The sequence below is a fragment of the Girardinichthys multiradiatus genome, chromosome 12, assembly GCF_021462225.1.
Source record: "Girardinichthys multiradiatus isolate DD_20200921_A chromosome 12, DD_fGirMul_XY1, whole genome shotgun sequence".
NCBI lineage: Eukaryota > Metazoa > Chordata > Actinopteri > Cyprinodontiformes > Goodeidae > Girardinichthys > Girardinichthys multiradiatus.
The window spans coordinates 52923177-52945816 of record NC_061805.1 but is presented as its reverse complement, the minus strand read 5'-3'; the positions used below and the strand labels follow the sequence as shown (position 1 = coordinate 52945816).

Sequence of the window (22640 nt, the reverse complement as noted above, 5' to 3'; positions counted from 1 at the left end):
TACACCAGAGTGGTGATAATGGTGCCGGTTTACATTCAGAACTTGAAACCTAATGAAGCCCAGACAGACTCAGATGAAACCATTTATCAGGTTCAGCATGCTATTTGAATTACTTAAAGAAAATATGAATATTATTTCAACCTGAAAAGACTCACAAAGAGCACAAAGATGGCAATTAGAAAAGTTTATCGATACACGATTACGTGGTTATTTCTTTGGCACTCGGACCCCGGAGGAAGACATGAATGCTGAGAATGGTGTGAGCTTAGATGTACATTTTAGGCTTAGAATTAAAGATGTCTTCCCCCCCCCGGGACCCGAAACTGATGGTGGATTGGAGGCCAGGGGAAGTGAGGAAGCCGGGAGGAGATGGGAAGGAAGATGGTGGAGGTGGCGCGGAGGAGGGACAAGCTCAGCTGACGGGCGAGGAGATCCATGGCCGAAGGTCCTTAAAAGCGAAGCGTCAGATGGTGATTGACTGAAGAGACATGCGGATTTGACGCTGATTGGATGGAGGAAAGACGCATGGAGAAGTTGTTGGCCGGAGCCGATGATGGAGGTGAGTCTTTCAGTCTGAATTTTCGTCAAAACTACATTTCAGACAAGATTCTGCATCAAATCCATGAATCAAGCTGCAGTTTAGTTTAGGATGAGAAACTCACCCACATCTAAGACATACTACTGGAGGTATAAAATCATTCTGGTACCAAGCAAACCGAACAGACATTAAATATCCTGGTTTTTAGAAAAATAAAAGAGAACAAAATCTATTAGAAATATCTTTTATTGTCCAAAAGCCATTAGGAAAATGCAAACATGCAGGTTTAAAAATCTCTAAAAAACAAAAAGGTACAAGACTAAAAACTACAACCCTTGCCCTAAATCAGAATCAAAAACAGGTATCAAAAGTTCAACTTCAAAGATACCACTTTCCATTTCTGCTCATTCTGAGGTTTCCCACACACATTCAGAAACAAGATGATTTTATTACAAACAAAAACATTGATGTTTCCTAGAATACAAGACCAGCACCCAGCAGTGTCCTCTACCAGATCAGAACCACACCCTAAACTGAACCATGCTCTGCTATTCAGGCTGACTTTAGCCGCAACCCTGGAAGGAACCGAGCCTTAAACGCTCACGCTGTTTTCCACCACCTTCGGGTCCAGGTATGGGTATGGCAGCTCAAGATGTTTGTTTCTCTCGTTGATTTTCAGACTCAGCTTATTAAGTTGCTCTTTGAAGGTCTTTATCTTCTGCAGGGGAACATCGTCAGTGAAGCGCTGCTCTGGGTAGTTTCCGAGATCCTCCTGTTAACATCAGAGACACATTCAGTCTGGTTTCATCATTGTTTACAGAAACGGATTATTTCAATAAGTCAAAGGTTAATTTAAAACTCCTCCTGGGATATTTTGTGGTGATGGTGACAGATGGTAATACCTTCTGTATTAATGCACATAGTCGGAAAGCTTTCATGCACCAAACACAACATGGCTGAGTAGAACTGAGGTTCTGTTCATATTAACACAGATATTTTCTACTCTGTTGCACATAAACAACGTTTCTGATGGAAAAAGTGATATTTTTCTAACAGGAGTTCAAACTCTGTTGGTGGTGCTAAACATGTAGACTGGATATGTGGAAATATGGAACAACAATGAGCTCCACTTTTTGCATGACTATTATGATGGAAATGAGAGCCATAAAGGAGCTGTTTGCTCATCAGTTCCCACTGAGCTTCAAACATGAACAGACAATAAAGACTGAACAGGTTCAGAGAAAAGACTGACTCCAACCCTTCTGGGAGAAAGTTTAGCCTAACGCTGCATTAGTCATACTCAGGATCTTCTTCTTTTTATTCTGATGGAGTTAACGTCATCACCACCTGATGGCTAAGCACACGTATTACAGTGTTTCTGACCAGAACCCCCCAGACAGAGTAGATGCAGATCTGTTGAAACACGGAGAAGAAAAATAAGGAGTGGTGGGCTGGGAATCTGGCCAAATGGGTCGGTTCTCCAAAACTCTGAGAACTCAGGGTCCAGAAAAGGAAGCAGGGTCGTAGTTCAACACTCCTCTCTGCAGCTTCTGTACGGCTACCGACCCATTACCCTATTAAGACAGTGTCTCGCCCACGGCCAAAACTGAATAGATTAAAAAATAATCTAAAAGGAGGAAATCAGGAAAATCTCAGAAGTTGTCGTCTTTGGACCGGAGTCTTTAAAAAAGAAACTGCTTAGTCAATCACTTAACCTGGATGGCATTAAATTGACCTCTGATAATAAAGTAAAAACCTTGGTGTTAACTTTGACTAGGACATGTCATTTAAATCCCATATTAAACAGGTTTCTAGGATTTCCTTCTTTCATCTCCAGAACATTGCCAAAATTAGAAATATCCTGTCCAGGAGTGACGCTGAAAAACTAGTCCATTCATTTGTTACTTCAAGGCTGGACTATTGTAATTCTTTACTATCAGGATGTCCACAAAATGCAGTTAAAAACCTTCAGCTGATTCAAAATGCTGCAGCAAGAGTTCTGATGAAAATTAAAAAGAGAGATCATATTTCTCCTATTTTAGCTTCCCTTCATTAGCTCCCTGTTAAATCCAGAATAGAATTAAAAATTCTCCTCCTCACATATAAAGCCCTTAATGATCTAGCTCCATCATACATCAGAGATCTGATTGGTCCATATGTTCTTAACAGAGCACTTTGTTCTCAGACTGCAGGTTTACTGGTGGTTCCTAGAGTCTCTAGAAGTAGAATGGGAGGCAGATCCTTTAGTTATCAGGCTCCTCTCCTGTGGAACCAGCTCCCAGTTTTAGTCCGTGAGGCAGACACCCTGTCTACTTTTAAGGCTAGGCTTAAAACTTTCCTTTTTGATAAAGCTTATAGTTAGAGTGGCTTAGTTTATCCTGAGTTATCTCTGTAGTTATGCTGCTATAGGCTTAGGCTGCTGGAGGACATAATGACCACTTTCACCCTCTTCGCTACATTCTCCTACTACTCTCCAATTTTGCATTATTTGCTGTTATTTCATCTTTTAACTTTGTTCTCTCTTTTCTCTTCCTAGAAGCTACACCTGACCTGACTCTGTGTCTACCTGTGACACCTTTCTGGAGAGGGGAATCGTCCGAGCTTCTGCTGGCAACAACTTAATGCTCACCTTCTACAGATGATCCACATGGCCCTGTCTTTTAGTGTTTAACCCTTTCTCTCTCCTAGACATAGCTACTGACTGAGCTTCTACTGTAACTAACTCTATGTTCTCTCTTTCAGACTCTAACCTTGAAAACTGGCTCAGAGTTTATCTGTTCTTTCTTTCTAGATGAAACGACTAAAGGAGCTACATCCATTAACATTTACTTTTCCTTCCCATAGAAAGTACTCCTGGATCAGTGCTTCTTTGTTCTCTTTGTGTCTCTGCTCTGTTCTCTCAAACCCCCAGTCAGTCGTGGCAGATGGCCGCTCACACTGAGCCTGGTTCTGGTTCTGCTGGAGGTTTGTTCCTGTTAAAAGGGAGTTTTTCCTCTCCACTGTCGCTACATGCATGCTCAGTATGAGGGATTGCTGCAAAGTCAACACCAGTGACTGTCCACTGTCTCTACATGCTCATCCAGGAGGAGTGAATGCTGCAAGTCACTGACTGGATGCAATCTGCTGGGTTTCCTTAGATAGAAAAACTTTTTATCCAATTTGAATAAATAACTGAATCTGACTGAACTGTTCAATGGTTACGATTAATTGGAATGTATGAACCTGACTGTTGTGAAGAACCTTGAGGCGACATGTGTTGTGTATAAAAATAAAATTGAATTGAATTGCTACTGCTGCTAACAGCTAATAGCAGATAAGCATCTTCGCTAAATTTGGAAACCATTAGTGGACAGTTTAGCTTCTGCTACATTAGACTTCACCAACTCTAAGTCTGCTACTTTGTTTCTTTCTGTTGTGCGCATGTCTCAAAGAGTCGGTTGGGCTATTGGCTAAATACGTGTTCACATGACAAGATGTCATTGTGCAACGCGCTGCAACTAGCTGAAGGCAGCTTTGAGCTGAAGTTAATTTAAAGCTGAAGTGATAGGATATTCTTCAAGTTTGGAAGGTAAAAACAACACGTTTGTCTGGCCTAAGGATGAATGGCTTGTTGAGGAATCTGCAACGACTGTGGGTGAGGAAGAGATCACTCAGAGCCCGGAGTGTCAGAAACCATGGCCTCACCTGCAGGACTACTTTGTTTCTACAGCTAAGGATAAGTTGAACGCTAAAATCCTGTATTTCCAGAGTGTCATGCGCCTTGTGTCCCCCTGTTACGCAGGGCTATAACTCTGGTTTGGATTGGCTGAATTACCACAAATGACATTCAAACCAAAACATTAGAATCAAACTAACATCAACAGGTTTGCGTCAATCCCACCAGTCTTAAACTTAAAGGAGACGGAGACATGTGACGCAGACTGACTGATAGTCATCCTAGGAGTTAGCAGTTAGTGTTAGCTTCAGCTTATTTGTTTTCTGTTTAGCGTTAGCGAAGCTAATCTCAAGTTAGTGAAGCTACGTTTTTGGTATAAAAATATAGTGTAGCTGGGGGCCTCAATGTTAAGAAACTACAGCAGAGGAGATACATGTTAACAAAGCTATGGCCACCTACAGAGTCGGAGGACTGCTTGCTGAGTAGCCAAACTGCTGCCATCCCATTCACTGTAGTGTCAACTTTAGGAAATGTGTCCAACAGGGTGGCCTCCGTGGCTTCTCCCTTTCTGGATGGTGGTGGACGTTCCAGGGAGACCGGGGTGTTGGGCATCCAGCCGATGAAGTCGTACTGCAGGAGCAAAATCCCACATATGAGACACCAATCCATTTCAGGTGCATAATGCGCAGAATTTGGCATATTTATTTAACTGATAGTAAATGTTAAACATAATCCTCTGATAAGCCATCCTTCAGATCAAGAAATCAGTTTGTCCATTAACACCTTTAATTTAATTCATTTTATAAGCAGCAGGAAATGATCCCGCCTGATATTTGATAATCTATCGATTGGTGGAGGTGTGCACCTTTGGGGTGCACAATGTTTGGAAAGCATCACATAATAATGCTGCACTATTACTTGCAATAAGTAAATGATTGAACACTGTTCATGTTTCTTTGATTTGGGTTCATTGTGATCATAAACCACAGATAATGAATATCCAGCTACTGGAGGAATGGGGAAGTATGAGCAACAATGTTTTATTGAAAATGTCATTTCTGGCTGGTATCGACTGAGACAACTTAGCTTTAGTTTTTTAACAACCTTTTATAACAGACAGTGAGCTCATATTATCTAAGGACCGTGACAAAGTGAAATGGCAGACTTAACAACACTACTTCTGCTGACACTTGACCTCAACATGGAGGCTCATCATGCTAAAGCAGATTCTAACCCCCGTTAGTCCAAACCAACGAACCGGACCTCTGCAATCTGAGGCTGGCAGTCAAACCAGAGTTCCCAGCATGGTACTCCAGACATGTACTAGCACAACTAGCTTCCATTTGTTGTTTCTGCTGGACCCATATAAATGAAAGAATTGCCTTCACTGTAGAGAAGCTGTCCTCCCAACTTTATTTTATGGTGAGGAAACATAACTCTTCAAGATGCACTGAACACAGAACCTTTACAAACATTTTGGTGGATAAACTATTGGACCTAGGCTGGCTGGTGAAACTTCAGAGAGTCCTCACAGACTGCATCCCAAGGTGGCCTATAAAGTCCCACACTTTAAAATGTCTCCAGAGAGACATTAAAAGCAGCCAGAGGTGGCCTCATCACCTCAATGAATTACACATTTCTGTACTTTCTCCTTTCTCCAAGCACATGTATCCTTATTGAGCTCTTTATTTTTTGTTTGTTGGTTTTGTGCTTGTTTGTCTCTCATTGACTCCTGTTTTATAAAGATCTTTGCATTGTCTTCACATTGTATGAAAAGAGCTCCATAAAAAGTGCGTATCTGAGATCAGGTTACCAGGGTAACAGTACACAGACATCCCTCTGCATCTCATTCTGAGGGATCCTAAGGTGTTTCGCTTAAGCTAGTTCTGGTTCTGGACTGGGATCTCCTATGAATAGGTAAGAAAACCTTCAGAAAAGGTACCTGACTTCTACTCTGAGCTACCTCTGGGAGATGATGGAGCTCCTCACCCTATCTCCAAGGCAGGGCTTGGCCATCCTACAGAGGAAGCTCATTCAGCTGCTTGGATTCTGGGTCTTTTCTCTCTTGTTCTACTCACCAGTTTTTCCTGGGACAGGTGACAGGGCAGAACCCAGACAGATGGGTAAATTGAGAGTTCTGTTTGTGTTCTCAGCTCCTACTTCACCAACACAGACCACAGCAATGCCAGCATGACTACCCTGCCAGCCAACCTGTTGGTCCATCTCCAATTCGATGCTACCATCACACCAGGTTTCTGGAAGTCCTCCACTTGAGGCAGAGTCGGACACCAGAACCAGAGGGAGCAGACCACCTTTTTGTGTTTGAGAACATGGCCTCAAAGTAAGAGGAGATGACTGTCATCCAAGGTGCTTCATATTCAGCTGCAGACCACTCAAATACATATTGAATATCATGTCCTGAACAGAACAGCAAAACCCACGACTACACCTCAAGATTCTGTCCTTGAACACCCCTGACTGGACTAGGGCCAAGGGGCAACCCTAATGGAGTCCAGCCTTTGTCTGCTGAGAAGACAATGACCAGAAAGCCATTCAATTGCTAACACCCTTTACTCTGGCAGCATCCTCGACAAAGTACATTGAGAAACAGTCATGAGCCTTCTCCAGATCCACAAACCCCACGGACTTGATAGCCAAACGTCCATCAACTCCTCAGCAGTTAGGATGAATCTCAAACTGTCCCTCCTAAATCTGCACTTAGATGATTGAAAGAACGAGATCATGGATAGAAGCGGCTGAAATGAGCTTCCTCCATAGGGTGGCCGGGCACTCCCTTAGAGATAGGGTGAGGAGCTCGGAGTAGAGCCGCTACTCCTCCACATTGAGAGGAGCCAGTTGAGGTGGCTCGGGCATCTATACCAGATGCCTCCTGGACGCCTTCCTCGGGAGGTGTTCCAGGCACGTCCCACCGGGAGGAGGCCCAGGACACGCTGGAGGGACTATGTCTCTCGGCTGGTCTGGGAACGCCTTGGGCTCCCCCTGGAGGAGCTGGAGGAGGTGTCTGAGGAGAGGGACGTCTGGGCGTCTCTGCTGAGTCTGGTGCCCCCGCGACCTGGTCCCGGAGGAAGCGGACGTCGACGAGTACGAGTATTTGTAAATATTTTCTGTTTATTTATTTATTATTTTTTAGCGCTTCTCGCAAATTACTTTAATGTGACAATGTCATACTGATGTAAATAGCCGCTCATGCATGACACGGGGGGCTTCAAGCCAGAACCCTAGCCATTAGTGGGTCCATGGAGACACAACAGGTTCCGTGCCGAGTGGAGTGAGACTGAGTGGAGTGGAACCAAAAGACCTAAATAGAGCCAGTGGAAAAGGGTCATAAGTTTGAACAAGCTAGAATAAACTTTCCCTCAGAGAAGTTTCTTTGCTCCATACTTGGAAAACTCTCTCTGATCCCCATTCTTAAAAACCAGGACCACCACTCTGGTCCCAGTCCTCCATGCAAACTGGATAGGCGTTCCAACCAAGACAACCCCAAAGTGTTCAGAAACCTGATTCTCCTAGCAACCTGCCACCAGGGAGCTTTTTAACTACTTCAGCAACCTCTGGGAAGGATGTACTCCCATGGGAGCAGATGATTGTCACTACCTCCCTGAACTTAAGCCTTCTTTGTATTTCTGGGTTAGAGCAGTTTACCTGTCCAGTGTTCACAGCTGAGTGTTGTGCTGAGCAGGTGAAGATCACCATGGTGACAAACTTCAGCAGCTCATCCACAGTGTTCAGTTCTGTTGGAATACCTGAAAATTAGAGAAGGAAATTAAATACATTCATGTTCATAGTGAGAATGTGGAGCTTTAGACCCAGCATTAAAACATCTGCCCACCTGTGCTTTCCTCACAAAGAAATCCAAATTCAAATATTTCACAGATCCATGCCTGCAGAAAGTTGTCCTCCTTGACCATCTCATCGTTCTTGTAGTAGTAGCTGAGGGTTCCCTGCACAAAGCTTTTGGAAGATTCAGGATTATTTCAAGCTGCAGTTTTCAGTCTACACAGCAGTTAAAAGCCAGGCAGCAATCAGGTTCAGATAATCTGATGAACCTGGAATAAAGTTTTGGTTTTGTGGAAATCGTCTCTAAACTCAAATATCTAAGTTTAACTGAAAATAAATATTCCACAACCAGACCATGATGGCTAGTGTTATGCGTTTCCTCACTGAGAAAAAAATACATTTCCTATCTATCTACTCTTCTAGTTTTCTTAGTTGTAGTTGCAGAATGAACTGATTTTACATAGAAACCTTGACATATTCTAGCGCAGAGCTAAAAACAAACAGTCTGTAGAACCTGTAGATGATGTTCCACAGCTCCAGTCCATCATCTCTGTAGAAGAAGTTGGGCATGTCTTTGAGCCCACGGTCAGAGATGTCATCTGGTAAGCAGAGAGAACTGTATGTTATAGAGGAGAGCGCCCTCCGCAGGATGGTGAACATACCTTCTCCACCAGAAGATGCAAACTATGTAGGAGACAGTGAGAGTCTGTGATCTGATAAACAAAGTGTGAACATGGTCCATGATTCTGTGTTTTCTCCTCCTTACATACCTTGGTGAAAATGCCATCCTCAGAGATGAGAAGTTTTCGTGCCAACAAGTTGATCATCAGAGTGTAGCGAGTGTGAGGCACGAGAAGCTGAAACAGATCTCCTGTTAGTAACTAAGCAGCTCACCTTCTAGTAGCACATCTTATGTAGTGAATTTATTCTTGCATCCTGGGTAATAACAGCCCAACTAATAGATCCTTCTGGCTCAAAGCAAGAATTAAAGCCACAATGAATTAGAATTGATCATTGTTACACATGCACAGCAAGACCAATATGACCAATGAGCTCCGGGTACCTTGTAGAGAGGGTGCATCATGGGAAGGTTGCGCAGCAGAGCCACTGTGAACACTTCAGCCAGCAGGTGGGTGCGCAGCAGGTGAGCATTGAGTTCATGCAGGTTAAAATCTGCATTCCTCACAAAAGTTTTTGCCAACATCCAGTCCCACTCCGAGTCAGTGGGGAGGAAGATGGGGTTGTCCTCTGCTGGAGTCTGCTTCAGCTGCAGGATGAGTACAGGAGATTAGGTTCAATCTTTTCTTTTCATTTGATTACCCGACTGATGGGTAATGGTTTTGAAGATGCTTATTAAATGCATGATGAGCTAGTGTTAAACAAAGGAAAGAGTCAAGGCAGATCTAGGTAGTGATGCATCTAAATGCAGTCTGGAGCCTGGACTTGTAATCTGACCTCAGTTATCAGAAATACAGCATTTTTGCACCTGCTGACCCCTCCTCTTCTAATGATGCATAACTGAAACATAAAATAAATGCTAAGCATAAGAAAAATCGACATTTTAATTTGAATACATGTATCCAGTAGTGACTAATTTAGCATGTTAAGAAATGATTGTGTTTTTAAAATGTTACGGGTGCAGGGTTAGGGTTAGCATAGGGTTAAACCTAACCCTAAACTTACCACCCCCAAACATGTTTTATAAAATTAATGTTTCTCTATTAGCCCCTATTGATCACTATAATTTTAAATGACACATTTATTTGATGCTTCTGGTTCGTATCACTTAGTTTTATTATGTGTAGTTTTACACTGAGGATTGCTAAAGACATTTAAAGAAGCTGAAAGGAAGAAACGAACCTAATTACTTTGGCAGCACACAGCCATGTTTCTGTTTTATATCTATATTTTGTTTTCTGATATGCGTACAAGCGTTTAATATTGAGTTATGTCTTAAAATGAAGAGTTAAGAGATAAGAGTTAATAGTTGTTTTGTCTTTGTGTATTCTTAAGGTTTTCACGTCTCAAATTTGAATAAATTCATCAGTCGGAGGAAACCACTTGTGTCTGGACATGCTTCAAGGGCGTTATACTGATAAATAAGTATTAACAAAATTATGAACAAAGTTTGGACTGTTGAGAATTAAAATCATTTAGTTTCATACTATGTGTTCAGTCTGCATGTATAAGCATAAAACTGAGATTTAACATGTGTGAGCTTTGGGGAAAGAAGTCACAGGGTCACAGCAGGCTTCAGGCTGGAGCAAGGGTGAACCCCAGGTTAGGATGTTCCCAGCAGCTGTGGGCAGTAAATGCCAGACTGTATGGGCAGTAAAGCAATAAATGTCGGCTGTTGGGCATGGTATAGATAATAAAGTATTCACATGGGGGTTGGCTAATTTACAGCGCCGACACAGACTTTATAAATAATTCTTGGAGGGGAGGGTCAGTCAGTCAACTTTGAAGTAAAGGTATAAAACGTTTTAACATTTATGGTCAGACAGATCACTCGGTGAATACAGCCTAAGCTTTGCTGACCCGAGGTCTCCCTAAGGCCTTAGGTAATTTTTCTTTCTTTGTATCATTCTTTTTGTATTTAATTATGCATTGGAAACCATTGGACTTATTTACCAAATTAAACTTGTGTTAATCTTAATTTTCTGTTCTTTCTCACCACATCTGGACTGGGGTGAGGTTGAGGCTGTATTATTATATCTGGTAGAATTATTTTACCTCAACAGGACATTTAATTTTAGCCAAAATAATTTTGGTCTGTCAGGTATTGTCCCAGTGAAGACCAGCCCGAGGCGGCTGTATTATCGGACCATGAGGGAAACGGGAGATTTGGAAACAGCAAGCACTGACGACTTTTACTAACCTTACAGCCACAATATATGAGCCAATAAGCACTTAACTGAACTACAAAACAAAGAAAAGGATAGTAAGCCAATGATAAATTGAAAGTTCGATCAATTAATAAATAATGGCCACAATGGACAACGAGGAAGAACTAAACTTATGAATTAAATAATAGAAAAATAATAGAGGAACATCAATGCAGCATTGAGACTTAGGGGGTCATCGAGCTTGATGTAGTGCTGTACAATAGATGTATAGATATAACCCTCAACAAAAAAATGGTTCAGCATAAACTAAATCAACGATCTTCCATCTTGGCCCCCAGAACCAATCCTGTAGATAAGATCCATAGAAGAGGACCCAGGAATCTGGACTATCCAGAGAAGCTGCACAAAGAGGAATGGTGAAAGATTCCTCCCTTTGAATGCTTCAATCCATGTATAGAAGACTTAGTGCCACTTTGATGGCAAATGGACAGATGTGTAAAGTATTACCATAGTTTGGAACTAGGTGCATTTAACTGCTGATCTCACCTGTATTGCAATCGGCATCAGTTTGTCATCAGGAGTTCTGTGGAGCAGAACAAGAGGAGCCACCAGGTACTGCTGCTTCCCTTTTATGATGTTTGCTTTCACTCCATCCAGAATCTTGTAGTCACACAGGAAGATGTTGCCATTCTGTTTGAACATTTCAGGAGAAAGTAAAAGTTGCCAGGATTTTTAATAGTCTAAATACCCATGGACCACCACCATACGATGTCAGATGATCACCTTCATCTCATCTTCCAGACACTGTTTACCGTCCTTAAAGACCATCCTATCAGTGACAGGAAAGTTTGCAGGCAGAGATTGACAGCGCTGGATCACCATCGGGTTGACTCCATTCAGAAACTGGTAGCCAAAGAACGAGTCCTCCTTCCAGTGGTCATGGACATAATCTGGAAAAACTTGAATGTTTTAGCAGAGAAGCAAAATTGCTACCTAAATTTGATCACACTACACAGGACCTCCTGCCAAAATATGAAATGCTATCACTGAACCTTTCTCAATTAGATTCAACGACAACATCCAAACAATGTGATGTTGTGTGACATCTAACAGATTATTATGAGGTCAGCTTACAGTGGGAGCAAACAAATCAGCAGTAGGTATTAGGTATGAAGGATGAAGTGTCTAGTAGAAGCAGAAATGGAATCAGTGATGATTCAATACCTGAGATTTCAGTGCGATGGCAGCTGTACAAATATTGAATCTCTTCAATATTAGTCCACTTATCCTTCCACTCAAGCCACTCTTTCAGTTTCAGCTCTGCAATTCTAAACAATGAAAATAGTAAGTTTACCAAACAGAGGACATTTGACATAGTAGGTAAAACCAGAGAGAGAGATCTTTACGCTTTAGCTGCAGTGTAGATCATCTCTATGTCCTTGGTGATGTAGAAACGTGCATCAAGAGGCAATGAACTAACGGTCCCTGCATTCATGTGGAGCGGTAATCCTTCTTCATCCTGAGTCCAGCTAAGATGAGTAGAGAAGGGATCAGTGATCTTAGAAAACCAAAAAGCAGGTCTGTTTACAGGATTAGTGAACATTGTGGTACCATCCAGTGACAATACTAACTCTATATCACATGGATGGATGGATGGATGGATGAGTGGATGGATGGATGGATGGATGAGTGGATGGATGGATGGATGAGTGGATGGATGGATGGATGGATGGATGGATGAGTGGATGGATGGATGGATGGATGAGTGGATGGATGAGTGGATGGATAGATAGATGGATGGATGGATGGATGAGTGGATGGATGGATGGATGGATGGATGGATGAGTGGATGGATGGATGGATGGATGGATGGATGAGTGGATGGATGGATGGATGGATGAGTGGATGGATGGATGGATGAGTGGATGGATGGATGGATGGATGGATGGATGAGTGGATGGATGGATGGATGGATGGATGGATGAGTGGATGGATGGATGGATGGATGGATGGATGGATGGATGGATGGATAGATGGATAGATGGATGGATGGATGGATGGATGGATGGATGGATGGATGGATGGATGGATGAGTGGATGGATGGATGGATGGATGGATGGATGGATGGATGGATGGATGAGTGGATGGATGGATGGATGGATGGATGGATGGATGGATGAGTGGATGGATGGATGGATGGATGGATGGATGGATGGATGAGTGGATGGATGGATGGATGGATGGATGGATGAGTGGATGGATGGATGGATGGATGGATGGATGGATGGATGGATGGATGGATGGATGGATGGATGGATGGATGGATGGATGGATGGATGGATGGATGGATGGATGGATGGATGGATGGATGGATGGATGAGTGGATGGATGGATGGATGGATGGATGAGTGGATGGATGGATGGATGGATGGATGGATGGATGGATGGATGGATAGATGGATAGATGGATGGATGGATGGATGGATGGATGGATGGATGGATGGATGGATGGATGAGTGGATGGATGGATGGATGGATGGATGGATGGATGGATGAGTGGATGGATGGATGGATGGGGATCCTACCAGTACAGTCCCTGTTGCTCCTCAATATCGTTCGTACAACATGTCCTGATAATGGGATGTTGATCTTGAGTGGGAATCACAGCTAAGAATGGAAATACAACAGAAGCAGTTTTAATAAAATCTTCAGTGAGGTTTGTTGGAAATGTATTCAGCTTCCTCATATTGTCAGTCTATTTTTTGGTTGCTAAGTGAAATGTGTTTAAGATGGACGAACCTGATCCTTCCTTGAAATAGTGCTGCTTGCAGTCAGTGATCCATTTGTAGATCGGAAACTGGAAGATGTCTCCAATTGGAGATTTCACTTCCAACTTAGCAGCAAACCATGGGTGGTTTGGGAGCCAGTCATGGTGCTCTTTCCTAAGGATGATCACTAAAAGTCCACCAAGGGGCTTGGTGCATTTCACCTCAAAGGTTAAACCCTGAAACAATGAAAACCTCTCAAATCTCAGCTCATGTTAAACTAACTTGTCCCAGTGGTTGAGGAAAAACTTCAACCAAGTGGACCAAACAGAACCATTGTACAGAACCACAGTGGAAATGAAAAAATACAAAAAATCTGAGGTTCATTGTATAAATTCTTGCTTTGGCTGAAGGTGGCAGCTTCTCAGGGCTTAAACATTTTAAAACCCAATAATAATAATAATCATAAATACAATAAATGTATTTGTTAAGCACTTTCAAAGTGCTGAGCAGTTAAAAGAGGGATAAAAATAATAAAACAGAACAGTGCCGTTTAAAACAATTAAAACAAGGACATAGCAAAAGAAGCAGTAAAACATTAAGCATAAAATTAAACATGCAACGTGCTTTAAGATGAGGATTGATTTTCTCAGCCTTACTTTTCCTTTGTGGGAGAATGGAGAAAGGCTGTGGAGCTTTGTGTCTTTACTCCGACCATCTGTGCCCACGATAGTGATGAAGACATTCTGGAAAGTGCTGCAATGAACAGCATCTCCTGTGTGCACGGTTACTTTGTATGCCACCTCCATCTTTTCTTAGAGACCAGATGAATCCTGAGGGCAAAACAACTGAGAAGCAACATTAATTTAAGAGAAACCACAGCTTCCATAAATATTATGCCGTTTGTCCAAAAAATACCTCTTACCTGTGTCAACCTGACCAAGATGATCTTGTAAAGATCTGCTCTTGCTGATATGAGACCAGGCTTTAGGTTAGCCTTTTTATCCACTGAGTTCTTGTGGGAGGGAACTGTTCGAAACAGGTTGATAATCTAGATCTAGATAAACACTGCAGCAGAAATACCAAAGAACGCCCCCAAATCACAACTGAAAACGTATTCTATGAAACATTTACGCAACTAGAAGCAGGTTTGACCAACAACTACAGTTTCTTGTAGCAATCCTAAACTGGTTTCCACACTCCCACTTTTCTAGAGAATTTCAGAGGTTCCAGGGACTGGGTTCAAAATAAAGAGAAACACAAAGAGAACACACATTAATGTTCCTCTCTATTTGTTTAATATGCATGTTTGGATAAAAGAACTTTCACCATCTTTATGTCCTTTACACAATGAACCAGATCTTGCTGACAAGGCCAGGGTTTTACGTTGTATAAGAACGAGTCCAGTTGTTTAGTGCAGGTTGTCAGGCATGATGGGGGAAACACCAGCATGTCTTGAAGATATAAAAACTTGGATGACTTTAAATTTTTTGCTTCTAAATTCAGACAAGACAGAAGTTGTCGTCTTTGGACCGGAGTCTTTAAAAAAGAAACTGCTTAGTCAATCACTTAACCTGGATGGCATTAAATTGACCTCCGGTAATAAAGTAAAAAACCTTGGTATTAACTTTGACTAGGACATGTCATTTAAATCCTATATTAAACAGGTTTCTAAGATTTCCTTCTTTCACCTCCAGAACATTGCCAAAATTAGAAATATCCTGTCCAGGAGTGATGCTGAAAAACTAGTCCATGCATTTGTTACTTCAAGGCTGGACTATTGTAATTCTTTACTATCAGGATGTCCACAAAATGCAGTTAAAAGCCTTCAGCTGATTCAATCTGCTGGGTTTCCTTAGATAGAAAAACTTTTTATCCAATTTGAATAAAAGGCTAACTCCGACTGCACTGTTCAATGGTTAGGATTAATTGGAATGTATGAACCTGACTTTGTGAAGTGCTTTAAGACGACATGTGTTGTGAATTGGAGCTATATAAATAAAACTGAATTGAATTGAATTGAAGAAGGGAAACAAGCATCCAGCAGCTTCTACAGCATGGAACCATCTCCAGTCTAAACTCAAGGTATCACATCTTATTCTTTCGAATTATTGTGAATAATTGGACAATAAGCATCATGAATCTATTAATCAGTACCAGTGTTTCTAAATTATTAGTTTTCTTTTAGTTACTACATTTTTACAATTGTTGAATTGATTTTCCTTTAATACGTTTGACTTGTGTGACTCTTTTTTGATGTGTGCTGCAGAATTTCTGCCCAGGCCGCCTTGCAAATGAGATCTCGATCTCAATGGGGTTTTAATCTGGTTAAGTAAAGGAAATCAAAAACTGACATGAAGCTGCAGAGAAGTGTATTAAACTACGACTCTGCTTCCTGCCTGCCAGAGTAAAAGGAATTAAACTGAACAGAAGAAATTCCTCCTGTTTTCATAAATGATGAGACAAACGTTTCAAGCCTCCAGTATCTAGGCCTGACAACGTTAATGCTGCCAAATCATGGTTCATGTTTGTTTAAAAAATGTTAATTACGAAAAATAACTCATTTTGAGCCATGATGGGAAGTATTTACATAACTGGATGTGATGGAGCAATCACCATCTAAGATGACTGTGGTATTTCATGTGTTGGAAGGCAAAGTAAAGGGAAATAAAGGGCTCCATAGAAGCTGTTGTTGGGACCCACAGCCATGAATTTCAACATTAAACTCTGGAACGGACCTTTCTGGAACTTTCAAAATAAATTGCATTTAACCGACTTTCAGCACAACTTCAGAAGGGGGAAGGGGGGGTAACAGAGGACTTCCCATGATGCCACTGCCCGCATAAAACCCCCACCTTCCCACAAGTCGCCCTCTTTCCACACAGCCTCTAGTGGGACCGGTCAGGGGAGGCCCAGTGCGCTGATGTCTCTTTGCTGGCAAAAAGACATAAACTCTTCAAACTGGATCCAAGGAAGCCATACGATCATATGCAAAGATAAGTACGAATGAAATACTATTTGTGTATCCGGTATTTTCATTCATGAACGGGGAAATTAAGGTGTAAGAGTTTCTTACTTTTTCCTCTGAGACCTGCAGAAGCAAACTGTCCCAGAGAAGTTCCCCACAGAGACGCTGTCTCTACGAAGCCAAGCGGAGCGTCTCCCAGTCTGGAAGGAAGACAACAGAGACCCCATCACCGTGCAGTGGTGGACAACGAGCTGTTCTTCATCCACAGCTGGAGGTTAGCGGGAAGCAAACCCTTTTGTTCACAGAGCGAACGCACCTTCAACCCCCGATGTTAGCTGAAAGCTAACCGCTTGTTGACTGTGGACGTTTCTTCAAGCTTCGCCCCTTGGACAACGTTTCCTCACCATGGTTCATGAGGTTAAGTGTTTGGGCAGATTAACAGTTAGGATGAAATGATCGAAACGTTTTTCATTTTATGAAGTTTTGTTTGTGTGAAACTCAGCTATCTTGGTGCTAGCAGGCTATCTGCAGCACACATTTGTGTTCTTTGTATGTTTTTAAAGTTAAGACAAACTTTATTTAAAGGGTGATTTTAAACAGATGTTTGATCATAACGCGCCGTCTGCTCTTATGCATTTTAACCCTTATATTAACCAATGTATTTTAAAGGTATGTGTTTGTTTCTGGTGCTAAGCTATTAGCTTCTTTTGTTAGCTCAACTGCTAACCGGTAAGAACACGTGCTGCTACTAAAGAGTATTTAACAGAAAGGTTGTTAGTTTTCAAGCTAGTGAATAATAGTCAATGAACATCATTTACTAAATCTGATAACTAAGTAAACACCATTAAGCCCCATTTCTCCAGAAAGATTTGGCTCTTTCCAAAATATTGCCTTAATAATATTTCTTTAAATATTATTTTAATAAATGAAGGCAGCTAATGAGACACCGTTGAGAATTAGTCATCTAGAAGGTTGGTTTTATTCAGCAGATCATTATTTAAAACATTATTTCATTAAAATAATATTTTATCTGATCTTACATTGTGAATGGTTGTCTAAACGTTGCTGATTATTGTCTAAGTTGGTTCCAAGACTAACTTAACTTCATTTCCAGATTCTTCAAGATAATCCTTGGTTCTCAAACATAAACATTGCATGGTAATGTTGCATCACTCTTTTTGGTCATAATTTCTAATCATCTTTAATCAACTTGTTTATATTGTACATAATCCATTAGTCTTCATTATTCTTTAATTCTGCTTGGTAGTTTAGTTGGATTGTTTTAGCAAAGTAAAGAGTTTGTTGATTGAAATATGTTTGACTTTGAGTTGACTTATTTTTGTTAATAAATTCTTGTATTTTAAGAAATTGTGTGAATTTATTCCATATATGTGCAGAGTTTATGCTGTTCAATAATGTCAGAGCTCGTCTCACACCTTTCTATTCTGTTCTAATACCATCACCTTACTGGGCTGGTATTCACAGGACAACCCTTAACAGACCCAAATATTATTTGATAAAATATTAATATGAAATATGAAATAATATTCTCAGATTCATAATTCCAACACTGTTGTTTCTTGTGAAATCTCCACCTTTGACTTGTTTTTCTCAGGAAACTAATCAGATGAACATGATTCATCTGAAGACAGACCCAGCCCCTACTGTCTTTTACAACAACCGGTTCTAGTTAACTGGAATCTCTGGGATGAACGGCAGGCTGTCTCATGACCTTCACACAACCTATGTGTACCAGCATGAAGGTGTGATGTCATTTTAATATTGCCAATCTTGTTTTGTTATATAAAAGCCCTGGACACCCAAAGCGCATCTCTTTTCTCTGCCTACATCATGATGTTTCTGTGCTTCCGCCTTCAATAACTGGGCTTCGGCTCTACCCTTTGCATCTGCGATGCCCAGCTAGTAGCTATTAGTTTTTCTTTAATTGAGCCTCATTGGGTGGCGATACTTCTGTCCCAATGGCCCTGATATCTGACCAGTAGCGCTCGGTCACAACTATTTGACCCTTCATGTACCCACGTCTACCTGCTTGTCTGTCTGTGCTGTCAGAACTACCTTGAACTCAACCCACTCAAGACGGTGGAAATGGTGGTGGACTTTCGGAGAACACCACCCCCCATACACCCCCCTCACCATCCTCAACAACACTGTATCGGCCGTGGACCACTTCAGGTTCTTAGGAACCACCATCTCTGAGGACCTGAGATGGTCTTCACACATAGACACTGTTCGAAAGAAGGTCCAGCAGAGACTGTTCTTCCTGAGGCAACTCAAGAAGTTCAACCTTCCACAGGAGCTGCTGGTCATCTTCTACACTGCTATCATTCAGTCTGTCCTGTCTTCATCCATCTCAGTGTGGTTTGGATCATCCACCAAACAGGACAGGTCCAGACTGCAACGAATAATCAGGACTGCAGAGAGAATAATCAGAGCTGACCTTCCCTCCATCCAGGACTTATACAGGTCAAGGGTCAGAAAAAGAGCTGCTAAAATCTCTGCAGACCCCACACACCCTGCACATAAACTGTTCAGAGTTTTACCTTCAGGTGGCGCTACAGAGCACTGTTCACTAAAACCAGCCGCCACAGAGACAGTTTCTTCTCCCAGGCGGTTTCTCTGTTGAACATTTAATAGAGTACAGAACAACAGCAGCAGATGTTGCAAATGCACCATTTATTATATATGTGTACATTGTAAATATGTTTATTCTGTAATGCAAAAATAAAAACCAGAGAGCAAACTGTACCAGAGTCAAATTCCTTGTTTGTATGTAAGAACTTGGCAATAAAGTTGATTCTGATTCTGTTTTGCCTTGGGGGAAAATAATGTAAAGCTTTAACTTTACACAAAAAGTTCAAGTCTTCAGACTCACAACCCTTCAGTTTGTGAGACTGAAGGGTTGTGAGTCTAACCAGGTAGTCAGCAGCACAGGAGCACCACAGGGAACGGTACTCTCACCATTCCTTTTCACTCTGTACACCTCAGACTTCCAGTACAAGACAGACTCCTGTCATCTGCAGAAATACTCAGATGATTCTGCAGTTGTTGGTGGATCAGAGATGGACAAGAAGCTGAGTACAGGAAGGTGGTGGACCACTTTGTGGCATGGTGTAAAAACAATCATCTCATTTTGAACGTGACTAAAACAAAGGAGATGATTGTAGATTTTAAGAGAAACAGGAATAAGTCAAAAACTATTTCCATCATGGGAGAAGAAGTGGAGGTGGTGGAGGAGTATAAATACCTCGATGTTCACCTGGACAACAGACTAGAGTGGAGATGCAACTGTGAAGCCATCTACAAGAAGGGACAGAGCAGACTGTACTTCTTGAGGAAGCTTAGGACCTTCAGTGTTTGTAGCAAGATGCTGCAGATCTTCTATAAGTCTGTTGTGGAGAGTGTGATCTTCTCCATCATCTGCTGGGGAAGCAGCATCAGAACCAGGGACTTAAAAAAGCTCAACAAGCTGATAAAAAAGGCTGGTTCTGTTCTGGGGACTCCTCTGGAACCTCTGGAGATCATACAAAGAAGGATTCTTCATAAAATGAAGAACATTATGGAGAACCCTGAGCATCCTCTTCATGAGACTGTCCTACAACAACAGAGTGTCTTCAGTCAGAGGCTTCTTCAGATCTGCTGTAAGACGGAGCTACAGGAGATCCTTCCTGCCCACAGCCATCAGCATCTACAACGACTCTTTGAAGAAACCTTCATAATATGAGATATAACAACATTTAATTTCCCTTTGGGATTAATAAAGTAGTTTTGAATTGAATTGAATTGAATTGAATTACTTGCTCTACAAGTTAGACTCTGATTGTGCAAATCAAATGGACTGACTGCATTACTGGGAGGTGTAGTCTGAATGTGAACATTTCTATTTTGGATGCTATCATAGTTGCATGGTTCGAGGCTGTTTTCTGTTGCAGGTACTGAGGTTCCACGTGGTGGCAGTGTCTCGTTTGTGAAGCACCCTTTTTTTGGTTTGCTGTGTCTATTAATGTCTAGGGTGCCCTTCTTTCTTCACTGGATGCTGTCCCCTTGTCCCCCACGAATGCCTCACTGGTAAGCCTTAGTTTCCCTGGTCTTAAGTTAATTTTATTGGCCAAGTGTTTTTTTACTTTTTGGTTTGGTTTCCCTTCTTCAGTTCAATTCAGTTTATTTATATAGCACCAATTCACAACACATGTTGTCTTAAGGCTCTTCACAAAGTCAGGTTCATACATTCCTATTAATTCTAACCATTGAACAGTGCAGTCGGAGTTAGCCTTTTATTCAAATTGGATAAAAAGTTTTTCTATCTAAGGAAACCCAGCAGATTGAATCAGCTGAAGGCTTTTAACTGCATTTTGTGGACATCCTGATAGTAAAGAATTACAATAGTCCAGCCTTGAAGTAACAAATGCATGGACTAGTTTTTCAGCGTCACTCCTGGACAGGATATTTCTAATTTTGGCAATGTTCCGGAGATGAAAGAAGGAAATCCTAGAAACCTGTTTAATATGGGATTTAAATGACATGTCCTGGTCAAAAATAACACCAAGGTTTTTTACTTTATTATCGGAGGTCAATTTAATGCCATTCAGGTTAAGTGATTGACTAAGCAGTTTCTTTTTTAAAGACTCCGGTCCAAAGACGACAACTTCTGTCTTGTCTGAATTTAGAAGCAGAAAATTTAAAGTCATCCAAGTTTTTATATCTTCAAGACATGCTTGTAGTCTATCTAACTGGTTGGGCTCATCAGGATTTATGGATAAGTAAAGCTGAGTATCATCAGCGTAACAGTGAAAATTTATCCTATGCTGCCTGATAATTTGACCTATTGGAAGCATATATATAGTAAAGAGAATTGGCCCAAGTACTGAACCCTGTGGTACTCCACAATTAACCCTGGAGTTTAAAGATGATTTATCATTTACATGAACAAACTGGAATCTGTCAGACAGATAAGATTTAAACCAGCCTAGCGCTGTTCCCCTGATCCCTACAGCATATTCCAGCCTTTTTAAGAGAATATTATCATCGACTGGATCAAATGCAGCACTGAGATCTAACAGAACCAGAACAGACACAAGTCCATTATCTGAGGCCATAAGAATATCATTAGTGACTTTCAGCAGAGCTGTTTCAGTGCTATGATGAGCTCTGAAACCTGACTGAAACTCTTCAAACAGGTCATTGTTGTATAAATGTTCACACATTTGATTAGCAACTATTTTCTCAAGAATTTTAGATAAGAATAGAAGATTGGATATAGGTCTGTAATTTATTAAATCATCTCGATCAAGCGAAGGTTTCTTAAGTAAAGGTTTAATTACAGCTAACTTAAAAGCCTGTGGTTCTGATCCATTTACTAAAGATAGATTAATCATATCTAAAATGGGGCTGGTAATCAGAGGGAACACTTCCTTAAATAATTTAGTTGGGATTGGGTCTAACATACAAGTTGAAGGTTTAGATGAAGCTAATATTTCTGATAACTCAGGAAGCTTCACAGGATCAGAACAGTCCAAACACAGATCAGGTTCTACAGTTATTTCCAATGTTGTCTCACTAGATGAGGATGAAGTAATCATCTTCAGGAGTATGTCAAAGATTTTATTTTTAATAGAATCAATTTAGAGTAAAGATACTCTGGGTATAAGTTGTCCATCTAATTTTAGCTAATTGTGGTTCAAAGGTCATAGCCCTTCTGTTAACAAGATGAAAATTGTCCAACCTGTCCATTTTTCTGTCTACAGTGATCCAGATGGTTCTCCCAACATTTGTCAGTTTGTTTCCTTTGGTTTTATGTGTTTTTTGTTGGTTAAAAATCACAGATTTTCGTTTTTTCCAAATTTCTGATGAGGTAAAGAGGTCATGGTGTCTCCAGCAGCCTAAACAGACAGACATAGCTGGGTCACGTATTATTTGTTAGTTTTTACACCATAACAACCAGTGTTTCAATTCAGTTCAAAAATACTAACTACTCAAACTCCAGATATTTGGCAAAGGATTTTTTTCTTTATCGGTAAACAAATTGTTAACAAAATGATGCAAAAATCAAGG

General features: G+C 41.1%; 1 protein-coding gene across 1 annotated transcript; it reads right to left on the bottom strand.

The window, feature by feature from the left end:
* Positions 1 to 768: 768 nt before the first annotated feature.
* Positions 769 to 15156, bottom strand: LOC124878254 (polyunsaturated fatty acid lipoxygenase ALOX15B-like). Its single transcript, XM_047382118.1, has 15 exons — positions 14529 to 15156; positions 14263 to 14451; positions 13638 to 13842; positions 13424 to 13505; positions 12244 to 12366; positions 12062 to 12165; positions 11621 to 11787; positions 11384 to 11527; positions 9055 to 9258; positions 8762 to 8848; positions 8506 to 8675; positions 8044 to 8165; positions 7857 to 7957; positions 4653 to 4823; positions 769 to 1310 (listed from the first exon to the last, which is right to left on the bottom strand). Exons 2-15 carry the CDS (start codon positions 14410 to 14412, stop codon positions 1131 to 1133), a joined length of 2010 nt encoding a protein of 669 aa, XP_047238074.1. The 5' UTR covers positions 14413 to 14451; positions 14529 to 15156; the 3' UTR covers positions 769 to 1130.
* Positions 15157 to 22640: the final 7484 nt, after the last annotated feature.

Excerpts from the sequence above, each read along its gene's own strand:
- LOC124878254 (XM_047382118.1), bottom strand. The coding sequence starts at position 14,412 with ATGGAGGTGGCATACAAAGTAACCGTGCACACAGGAGATGCTGTTCAT. Across the intron at positions 11,528-11,620 it reads GTCTGGAAGATGAGATGAAG|AATGGCAACATCTTCCTGTG; the intron begins GTGATCATCTGA and ends ATGTTCAAACAG. Across the intron at positions 7,958-8,043 it reads TCTTTGTGAGGAAAGCACAG|GTATTCCAACAGAACTGAAC; the intron begins GTGGGCAGATGT and ends TCTAATTTTCAG.